We start from the raw sequence: 11,164 nt of genomic DNA on the forward strand, positions 1-11,164 counted from the left end.
GTTATAATTCAATATTTCGCGAAAATTGCTTGTAGTGTGAATTTAATGAATTAATGTGATCTTATGTTGTTTTGATTTTTTACTCTTATTGCATATTCTTGCATGGGCGACGAAAAATGGTTGGTTATGAGCTATTTACAAAATAAAACAATATTTGAAGAGATTTAACGTTGCTTTAAATCCGCTCTAAAAATATATTCCAATGTTATTTTTGAATTTGATTTAATGTAATAAAAACTTTGATATCTTTATTTATTGTATTCCATTTATTTCAGTATGAAAATATATTTATTTTTATTTTTCCATGTGTTTTTTGCATTTGCTAAGAACATAAATCGTGTGGCGGAATATGGTAAGCCTATTATTATTTTCGCTGCCTAAAATTACATTAGAAGGTAATATTCTGTTAATGTTAATCTTGTCCTTATTTTAGCGCTTGCTCAAAAGCCGTATGTACCTGTTGAAAATAGTAAGTTTTCTGAAATAATACAAAAACATTTTGGCAATCCTACTATTAAATTGTGTAAAAATCATTCTAAATCCGACCCTTTTTAGATTTAAAATTACTAAGTGGGCCAAACCCACAAGACTTATTGAAAATTCAAGACGGAGGAGCCGCGCTGTGGCCATATGGAATTATTACATACTATTTTGATACCAAGAGCTACGGTGAGTCTCTTGACTTTCTAAGAGTATTATTTTATTTCATAGTTAGGTATAATTGTATATATTTTAAAAATTAACGGATGTTATAACTTAGGCTGAAAATAGTCGTAAAATTAGTTCACTATAACGTAGATTGTAACTGTCTTGGATAAATGATATACAGTTACTTCTTGTTTTAAAAAAAATCTAAAATTTAGAATTTGAATTAAATTTTTAAAAATAAAGAGGAATTATTAATAAAAATTGGTTCACATGTACGATAAACCAAATAACCACCACAATAACACAATAATCCACCTGTTTTTCAACATTAATTTGTTGTCCTTATAAACGTACGCCTGATAAGCAAAATTTGTTTGCAGACGAGATAATTGCTCAGCGTGTTTATTCAGTAATGGATGTAGTGCAAAGTGCATCTTGCGTCAAGTTTAACTCCGCCATGACGAAGCCCGTTAATATCACATGGTTACACATCACTAACCCACAGAAAAAACGAGAATGCGTCCATAAAACTTTGGAATTGGATCGTCAGGAAATAGTAAGTCCTTTCACCGTTTAACATATCGACTTTTCTTTTTTTATAACTAAAATAACTTCAAAGCAGTTTTATTCTTAGATTTCTATCCAATACAACGAGAAACCGTACGATATTATATTACAATATTTAATAATACATCGCATCTTGTAGGGACTTTATCTGAGAGATTATATGGTAGACCACCTTATGTGGTAGATTGTTGTTGAAATCTGTGATATTTCTATTTTATTTACTGATAAATCTAAGGAGTAAGACAAAATTAATACAGAAACGCAACATGATAAAATGAAATCCTGTACTTGCTTATCTTCCAAAGCTAATCATTTTCAAGGTAAATTATTAAAATAATTATGACAACTACTAATGTTCATAGTCTGTAGTCCTGGGATACGATTGTCTAAAGGAAAGTGATATACTTCATGCCTTACTCCACGCTATTGGTTTGAAAGACGAAGTGACGCACCCATATCGTGATCGCTACATGCGAGTGCTTTGGAACAATATTAGACCAGGTAAAATTCGAACACAAACTACTGATGAAGTTGAGGGATTTAATACATTTACATTAGTTACTGCCATAAGCAGCGCCGTTGATGAAATTATCTTCAATGAATTTCCTACATTCACGATTTATTTGCGGATGTTATGTAAACTACTAATTTAGCTTTGAATTGGATCTTTAATAACATATAATATGTATTCACGAAATTCAAGTAGCTATTGTTTATTATTGTACGACGTAAATCATGTCTATAAGATGGAATGTAACTGGTGCCAGTGCTAGTCCATGAAGATACAATTGTGAGATACTTCTTTACAATCGTAGTGTACATTTATTATAATTTAATGTAAATTGTGTACGTTTTATAGAATATCGCCAGCTTTATCAAATACAAGAATCGCATTCTTCAAAAGGTTTGACGGAGTATGACCCAACAAGTGTCATGCATTTTCATGACCGGGCATTTAGTAGCAATGGACAGGCAACCATTGTACCTTTGGTAAGAAATGTCTCATTTCCTATTCTCGTTCGTAATGGTTTGTTCCTACATACAAATATTGGTATTTTTCTAATATTAGAACTTAACCAATAATCGACCGTGGTTGTGAATAATCGACTGTGGCAAGCAGTGTTAGGCCCGTACACATCATTAATGTTTCGTGTTGTTTGCGCAGCGGCATTTTCACGCACGAACTCAGATTCGACAATTGTACGAATTTTCAGTTTATCCATGGCGCCAAAAACTACCACAATTACAAAAATAAATAAAACTAATGTCTAAATTTGAAATTACATTAACACGCCTTTCGAATAAAATTTATTTGAATTTCGATTTGCGCGCCAATCCATAGATAATTAAATCTTCAATTACATAGGAAAAAATCTAATATAACGTTATTAGTTTAAAGCGGGACTACCCTTATACTTATAGTACAGTGCACCTGTTAGGTAGGTATATATTTTCTAACTGATAAATTGTGTGATTTTAAGATATCTGGACTAATGATAGCTCCGTCTGATCATCTGTCACAACTGGACACTATGAAACTAAGATTGATGTTCGAACACGAATGTAACAAACGTAAAGTAAGTGAAGTTATAGATTCATGTAAAAATGTATTCCACGATAAACTTAAGGGTTCAGTAAATCCAATGGCTAAAATTTTTGAAAACGGGGATGATAGTTTTATTAAAGAAGGCACCAATGAAAAATCTGAAGACAATATTTATGAAATGAATGTTAATAGTACTGAAAACGATGGTCAAAATTATGAAACAGAAATCAGCGATGATTATTCTAAAAAAAGCGATTCAGACTCAGCATCTACTATACATGACGGAGAAGAAGACACAAAGGAAGAAATAATAGTTGAAGATTGAATTAATAATTATGAAAAACTAAGGTTATGAAAACAAAAGAAAATCAGCGGTAGATAAGTACACAATACAAAAAGAAATGATACTTTTGTCATTCAAAAAAACTTTGTATGTCCAACGGGTATTCCTAACTTTTTCCTATAAACTCGATATATTGGAGCAATAAATAAAAAGCTTTTTTTGTTTATTAGACGTTCTATTAATAAAAATAAAATATGATTTAAAATAGTTGTTTTGAAGAAACACTTTGACTTCGCATCGCGCACTGTTCTTTATAGATGAGGTTTAACTTTCGAACGTCGATATAGCTTAAGCCTTGCCAGTGACCCATGGCCCAACCATCATTCTAAAATGTTTTTGTGATTAATAATATTAAGATTAATATATTATTATGTATATTATATATGCAAATAGTCACACAACTAACCTGTTGTTTCCGAAAAAATAATAATTGTAACATAAATACATATACATACCATATTATATATATTTAAATCTCAGTAATACAATACGTCTAACGTATAATATTATTTTGACAATACATACCCATATTGGATACATGATGTTTGTAACGCCATCTTTTATTTGTAACCAGGGATAATGCATAACGCTCTGGTAGTCATAGGTAAAACCTGCTGCTGCGGCGGGAGGCAGCTTATTTGACATTTCAGATTTAATTTCTGAAAATCCCAAATAAATTTACGAATAGTTTCAGGAATTTGACACGAAGATATATAGCAATAAGAGTTAGCGAAATCTAGCGCATCTTATATACGATTAAAATGTTACGTATTTGTAATAGTAATATGCCAAACCTGGAGTAAGATTGTTCCACACGATTTTAAGAAACAAATCACGATCGTGCATATTATGTTGATGGTCCAAACCTAACACGTGTACAAAAACGTGCAAAAGATCATTCACCGAATTAAAGCAATCATTATTGATAACAAGATCCTGAAACAAGTGAAATCCTATATAAAATCAAATCAATCAATCCGTACAAAAAACGTGGCAATTGAATAACATTACTGAAGCCATGTGTTATCGTATGTTTCACTTTTATTCGAGTTGTGACTTTACACCATTGCAGAGCACGGGGAATGGTAGATTAGATATACCTATGTATCATGTTAAAATCTCTATTAATTTTCTAACTAGAATAACCTTATGCTTGTTTGTTGCAAATATTCTCCAACTGTTTCTAAGTTATAAGCTTTAGTTTGAATTCAATTAAGGTAACGAACCCTGTGTACCTACTTTATGTCCATTTGGTCTTCCTGGGGGATGACATTGGCACCCAGGCTCTGACGATCTAACCAAAGTCAATATATTCGATGCATGTCGTCGTAATGGTAATATATTACGTTTTAATCGTGTAACTCCTGAAAATGTTTTGCAAAAGGTACACTAGACAAACAATTCAAAATAAAAGTATGAAAAAAAACCACTTACTAATAAAGATAATGTATAAATGTAACTTTAAGTTATAAATACCTTTCGAAATTTTAAGGTTATCCAAACTATCATTTGAAATTTCATTATCTGTATCTCTTTGAGTTTTCGGAGTGGAGTTAGGTATGCTATACGTCATCTTTGCCTTACCATGATTGTAAGCTGATGAATTGTGTAAAGTTACATTATCTTTGTTTGATTGTTGAGGGTTTAATTCAACTAATTTGGTTGGTTTTTTGTTTCTATCTTCATCTGAAAGTTCTTTTTCTGAAGAACCTCTCTTTGAATCTAGGTTTCTAAACTCAATGCATGTTTCCTTTTCTATATGACGTATTACAGCTTGAATGTTTTCTTTTTCTTCAGTGGCTGAAAATGATAGAAAAATATAATGTAGCTATCTTTTGTACTGTACTGTAATAGTACAACATAGCCTATGAAGGTAACTGTTTTCTATTAAATAATCTTAGATAGTATTTATGCATAAATTTATTTTCAAACTCACTAAACTCCATATCATCCCGTATCTTGTAGTTAACTATACCATACGGCCAGATCCTTTCACTAAAGTAATCATTAATTTCATCAATAGTCGCTGCTTGCTCTTCTTTTCTACCATTCATTACGCTAGGACACGTTTCTATAAGATATTCCTTATTCCGTTCCATGCACTCGGCGTTGTATACTTTTGATACTTTTAAAATGTCTATTTCGCTTAAAGCTTCACGTTGACCAATCTTTGTTGGATGCTGAAGAAAATAAGTCTTCCTATTAATTTAAAAGGGCAATTACATCAGAAGGTAGCGTAGTGAAACCAGAAACATGAAACTGTCCGCGGGACCATTTTGACAGCTGCGATTTGGAATTCAATCATTTAATTAAATAAAATATTCTTATAAAGTGTATAATCTTAAAAAAATTCCTTCGAGCCGTTTCTGCAGCACTGGTGCCGCGGTGGTACTCGAACTCGTGAATAACGCGATATTTCATGTTTTCCATTTTATAGAGTAACGCAAAAAATTGAAGAAATATTTGAGTGCGACCAAACGGAAATTTCATATGTAAGGACCTAATATCTTACCTGTGCCATTATGGTCATCTGCCCATTTTTAGAAAACGCTCGAGGGGGATAATGAAGCACGCTGGCGTAATCATATGGCAGATTGAGCGGATCATCTCGGCGTGCTGAGAAATACTTCTTGTATCCTATAATAATTTTGTATAAAAATTGTTATTATATTTTTTAATTATAGAAAGACTAAAAGATAGTCAAAGAATAAGCAGTGCTGGTTCCACTATGGATTAAGTATAAAATGTGTTTATCTATACTTATATGGTCCTTGTAGAATTTTGACATCATTTATCTCTTTTCGTTTTTTTTCACGTTTTTAAGAACGTTTTATTAAAGTAATTAGTATGAGGTGCTAAAGTCTAGATACTACATAATATTTATTCGTAGTCAATTCGGATTATTAGTTTGATGAATAAATTAAAAAAAAACCTGACCTGCTTTTATATTATCCCACAAGATTGTTATGTAGCTGTCTCTATCGGGCCTGGTATGTTCATGAGAGAAACCTAATACGTGCATAATTTCATGAAGAATTTCCCCTAAAGACATACAATCGTAACCGATTACCACCATCTAAAACAAATTGTTTATGAACTGCAACGAAAATAGGGAAAATCGATATGTTTTAAAATAAAAATTTAATATCCTTAAAAGGGCGTAGGAAATCTGCCACCATCATGTAAGTATATCTAAATAAAATTGAACCTAATACCTAACCTAAGCCACAAATTACACATTTTAAATACATACTTCGAACCTTGGTGTATTAATGTACTTGTCCTAGATGTAATATGTATTTCACGTATAAAATATTATTGTAACGTATTTAGGTTGGAGGTCTTATGTTAAGTTTGTGGGAAATCCGATATTTTATTACATTAACTACGTTTACCTGCATCCCATTTTGTAAATATTAAGGGTTTAAATGCGGGCTGTTGTGGAAATTACACGTGGCTGCTAATTATTTTGATTTCATTCTTCATTCTTTAGCAGTACGGACAAAAAATTTAAAACCGAAACGGGTCGAACGACGAGATGTGGCTTTGGATGTTCAGAGCAAAGGTGTCGGTGGTATCATATTATAAAGTTATGAATTGAACGAAGGGAAAAGAGAACTCGCAAAATGTTTTATATAAAAAAAATTTAGAGTTAGAATTTGAAGTTATATATTAAAAATAAGATTTGCAAACGTAAATGTAATGCCATAATATTACAATATATAGTTTTCTATATAGTAATCTGTAATGCTAGGTATTATATAACATATTAAATTAAACAATAACAATTTAATTAATAACAATTATTTAGATTGAAAAAAAAAAAAAAAAACTAAAATATATCATTAAAAGGAGTCCCTTTAGGCAACGTTCCGAAGATACTGGCAGCGTTCCCCCTTTGAATTGCTAGACTAATTCTTTGTCCGAGGTAGCTGCCAGATCTTCGGTCTCCTGTGATGTCGACTAACCTTTTTGAAATTTCTTTGAAAAGCCTTAAAGCGTTAGGACCCCACGGACCAAGGGTCTCGACACCGAATGGGACAAAATCATATTCTGAGCCTAGACCCCTGTATTTGCATGCTTTATTTTTTTCAGCCGCTTCACAAGCCGCACCAGCTCTGTAGTTGGTTCCATGTAGATGGGAAGGGGCCAGCGTGTCTGAACAGGTTGCATCCCATACCAGTACCCGACCCATCTTCCATGGAATCAAACTCATACCGTCCGGTCTCTTGCCATCGTCTCTTGCAATACCACTCGGCTCAAGTATACTTGGCACGTTGACGGTGGCAAGGGAACGGCGTATGATATCGTTAAGTGCGGCATGTCTCGAGAAGCGGCCTGCACTTTTTTGGCATGACAGGCCGTGATGTCCTAACTTGTCGACATCACTGCCACAGGGACATATATGAGGAGCGCAGACCGGAACCCCAAGCCGTAGACAGGTTGCGATTCGAAGCGTGTCAGGCTCAAGAAAAGTTCCTGTATTTGTCGATGGGTAAGCTTGAAGCCAGTAGCCGGCCTCATGCGTACCCACGGCCAAAAGCCTAGCACGCGCCGAACCTGTACTACAACTCAAAAGATCGTCAAAAGTCAGTTTGCAGTGTATGTCATCCCAGCTCCTCTGTGAATTTAGAGATAATGGAAAATTTTGACCTGGGCATGCAATCAAGAAAGCGTTTCTAGCTTCTTCCAAGCCAGCAATCTCAAAGTTTGAAGGGGAAGCCCTTAAAATTTTACTTATGAGATTTGCTGAACTATGGACAGAAGATAGAAAGGCTGGCAAAGCGACACTGGAAATTTTGCGAATCCCTAAACCACCATAACGGATGGGTAGGGAAGCTTGGGTCCAAGATTGCTCGTTCAGCTGCATATTAAGAAGTGATTCTAAGCTAATTTTAATTAAGTCGTCTAATGGTGTTAAAAGATCTGGGTGATTCCAAAAGGAGCAGCAACGGAGCACATACGTAAATTTTGGGAGAAAAAGACAGAATTTTAGGATGCAAAGTGCATAATGTGGATTTACATCATTTAAATTTAAGTCGCAGTTATTTATGAAAAGTTCGCATTTGTCAAAATTAAGCTCCAAACCAATGGCTTCAAATTTATTTTTGATTAAAAGAAGGTCCGAAAACACAGTATCCACATCACCTCCTAGGGTTCCGTCGTCCAAATACCAAACATTGAAATTTTTGATTATCGGATTTATAGCCAAACTAAAAATTGCAGGCCCAAGGGGATCACCCTGTTGACAACCTACTTCCGAGGAAAGTTCATTAGAACGATATAACAATTTAGTTGGATCAGCGTAACTGAGAAGAAGATAATTGTATATTTCCGGTATATGTTGTTTTATTTCAGTCAGCAGGGTATCCCTATTCACCGAATTAAATGCATTTTTCACATCAATTTTGAGCAACACGTCTGGCTGTCCGTGACTTAGGAAAGAGCGTAGGGCATGGACGGCTGCCTCACACCCTCCTTTCACACCGAAGCCTAACTGTACAGGTTCAAATTCTGAATTTAATTTTGGTAAAATATGTCGAACAGCAATTTTGGAAGCCAGACGTCGTAGTGTTGATCCAACAGCAATTGGTCTCACCCCTCCGTCCTTTTTAGTGAGGGCAATGAGGTTCGCGCCGAAAAGAATGGGAACAATTTCTGTATTTACATCCCCGGAATACATAAAATTTATTAATTTTGTGATCGAGTTAATAAGTTGCTCGCCTGCATCACCCACAGAATGCGATGTTAAATCTTTTAAATGTTGGGGTGAGATACCATCCAATCCTGCAGCCGAACCTGGTTTAAAAGATAAAATTGCATCAGTTACATCTTTGTTTCGAATTTTAAGGCATGCTTGTCCTGCTGTTGGTGGGTCGAGAAAATATGGGTTTACTGGAGCTGGGGGATGTTTTGTCCGTAATGCCTCAAGGGTGTCAGGGGTATCTGGTGATAGCACGTCATTGGAGAACAAAAGGCGAGCGGCACCTTTAAGATCTCCGTCACAAATTTTGTTCTCGATGAGTTTTTTGCGATTAAAAGGGGCATCATGTTTAATTAGAGGTGCGGGAGAAGGTGAGGAACTTACAGCACAGTTATTCTTTATCTTTTGTGTCAGGGATAAATTCGGTTCGATATATTACAATTATATTATAAGACTATATGTACCTGAACACCTTGATTGGGTTTTCTCTCGTTACTATGAACGCATTGCCGGATACCAGAAGGATTGCTGATATACAACCATTCCACACTTTGTAGAGATTTTTTATCAAGTGGTCGATCTCTTAGCCGCTGCAGCCGAATGCAAGTAACTTTTTCAAAGTAATCAAATGCTTTTATTATCACTTCCGTTAGTTGGACATCTAGAATTTATTTAACACTTATGTTAATTCCTAAAATAAGTTGCACTCTGATTACTTAAAAGTTTATTGGTTTCAGAATTGAGCTGTCACCGGTAGTTATTGTAAGGTTCTAATTAAAGCTACTAAAATCCTATAAATATTCATAAAAATAAAAGGTACCATAAGAATTAGGATCGATAAAATATGGAACTATCCCATGATGCCACTTCTTGGTCCAGGGAATTGTATCTGCTGCACCTCCATGTTGTAGTATTTTTGGATCATCAACACTTGGATCTTGCTTTTCTGGTCCCGATAAACTCGCTGGAGCAAAATTAAATCGCCTATGGCTGATCTGTAAATTTATACATATTTAATAAGTAACGTAACCTAAAAGATAACACCAAACTAATTAGTAAAACTCAATTCTGTTCTTAACATCGCCAGATAATTTGATACCTTTATCGTAGTCGAATCATTAAAAATTCTTTGCCTATAAGTAATTTTTTCTTCCACGTCATCGTAGAGTTTCTCAACTATGTTTTCAACTCTTTTAAGGTCTTCCCTGTTTATCGCTGGATTTTCTTGTATATTTCTTCTTAATCTGGGGTGGGCTTCTTTCGAATTGCGTATTTCCAGATTATTTTGTTCTTCAAAAATTTTACATATTTCTAAAGTATCTTGTCGCTTTTTCTCAATGATTTTTTCATCAACTGCAACGGTACAAATGAATTATATTTAAGTCGTGATAGTAATAGTGTTTTTAGTATAAAACTATCTTAACTAAACTGTCTTCATAAAACTACTAAAACTTAATAATAATTTCATTCGTCTAATACATCTATTTTCTATTTTAGAAAGAAGATACTGTTAACCGATGTACAACAACATAGGTTCACACTTAATTAACAGAATTAATCGCATCTTTTGATAAGTCAAAAGATGCCGTAAACAAAATATAATATGTCAACGTGAGATATGAGAGGTACTGAATTGACAAAAAATATCAACATACTCGTATTTTTAAAAGTTATATTTTTTATAGGCTTAAAGGATTAGCTAAAAAATTAAATTACCTTTCTGGACACTCAGACCCGGTATCATACACTTAATGCTTCCTTTTAACAGGAAAAATATATAAATTGTTTTGTAAAAAATCATCTTGTGCCACAACAGTAACTGCTTCGTGTAGTTTCGAATTCAATTTCATTCGAATGCTATAAAAATGTTGTGTAGTGTAGATTTGAAATAAAGAAATCAATAATACGTTGCTTTAAATTTATTTTTAATATAATATATCAACAATACAAAATATTTTCCCTGCGAAATAATTATGTATTTTTTTTTCTTTATATGTCGATTTCCTAAATATTTCTAAACCTCAAGTATTGAGGATCGACAGGATATTGGTAAGTGAACGAGCCAAGGCTGTATATTTTGTTCACTCGCCTGAGCGAGCAACATGTACAAGTTCTTCTTATAAAACTAAGAAAATGCTTTCGTAGTTTTATAAGCGTGGCAAATTACTAAATCCGACATCCGGGGCGTAAGTGTCGGACTTACGGAGAGTATACGTAGGCACACTCTTATTATTTCGCTTATACAGTATACTTATTCTATTGTTATACGCGAATGGTTAATATAGAGTAAAAATAAAATCCTAATTTTATTTTATTGACGACTCATTTGTCTAGTGGTTAGTACCCTGACTGCAAA

The 11,164-nt window shown here is 33.8% G+C and overlaps 2 protein-coding genes across 2 annotated transcripts; one reads left to right on the forward strand and one right to left on the reverse strand.

The window, feature by feature from the left end:
* The first annotated feature begins 438 nt into the window (after nucleotides 1–438).
* On the forward strand, nucleotides 439–3,096 carry LOC125062603 (seminal metalloprotease 1-like). Its single transcript, XM_047668638.1, has 6 exons — nucleotides 439–469; nucleotides 556–669; nucleotides 1,029–1,204; nucleotides 1,578–1,716; nucleotides 2,075–2,205; nucleotides 2,697–3,096. The coding sequence occupies exons 3-6, from the start codon at nucleotides 1,061–1,063 to the stop codon at nucleotides 3,084–3,086; spliced, it is 804 nt and encodes a 267-aa protein (XP_047524594.1). The 5' UTR covers nucleotides 439–469; nucleotides 556–669; nucleotides 1,029–1,060; the 3' UTR covers nucleotides 3,087–3,096.
* A 171-nt stretch (nucleotides 3,097–3,267) lies between these two features.
* LOC125062600 lies at nucleotides 3,268–10,648 on the reverse strand. Its single transcript, XM_047668623.1, has 12 exons — nucleotides 10,525–10,648; nucleotides 9,908–10,161; nucleotides 9,629–9,803; nucleotides 9,273–9,469; nucleotides 6,042–6,180; nucleotides 5,617–5,741; nucleotides 5,041–5,284; nucleotides 4,581–4,904; nucleotides 4,344–4,468; nucleotides 3,899–4,040; nucleotides 3,630–3,763; nucleotides 3,268–3,429 (listed from the first exon to the last, which is right to left on the reverse strand). Exons 1-12 carry the CDS (start codon nucleotides 10,607–10,609, stop codon nucleotides 3,304–3,306), a joined length of 2,070 nt encoding a protein of 689 aa, XP_047524579.1. The 5' UTR covers nucleotides 10,610–10,648; the 3' UTR covers nucleotides 3,268–3,303.
* Nucleotides 10,649–11,164: the final 516 nt, after the last annotated feature.

This window comes from Pieris napi, chromosome 2, assembly GCF_905475465.1.
Source record: "Pieris napi chromosome 2, ilPieNapi1.2, whole genome shotgun sequence".
NCBI classification, from domain to species: Eukaryota; Metazoa; Arthropoda; class Insecta; order Lepidoptera; family Pieridae; genus Pieris; species Pieris napi.

What these genes read in the sequence shown, in the direction of transcription:
- LOC125062603 (XM_047668638.1), top strand. Translation starts at nt 1,061, where the DNA reads ATGGATGTAGTGCAAAGTGCATCTTGCGTCAAGTTTAACTCCGCCATG. An exon ending in TTGGAACAATATTAGACCAG is followed by an intron (nt 1,717 to 2,074) that starts GTAAAATTCGAA and finishes TACGTTTTATAG; the next exon opens with AATATCGCCAGCTTTATCAA. An exon ending in AGGCAACCATTGTACCTTTG is followed by an intron (nt 2,206 to 2,696) that starts GTAAGAAATGTC and finishes TGTGATTTTAAG; the next exon opens with ATATCTGGACTAATGATAGC.
- LOC125062600 (XM_047668623.1), bottom strand. Translation starts at nt 10,609, where the DNA reads ATGATTTTTTACAAAACAATTTATATATTTTTCCTGTTAAAAGGAAGC. An exon ending in AGATGACCATAATGGCACAG is followed by an intron (nt 5,285 to 5,616) that starts GTAAGATATTAG and finishes TATTTTCTTCAG; the next exon opens with CATCCAACAAAGATTGGTCA. An exon ending in GAAGACCAAATGGACATAAA is followed by an intron (nt 4,041 to 4,343) that starts GTAGGTACACAG and finishes CACTTGTTTCAG; the next exon opens with GATCTTGTTATCAATAATGA.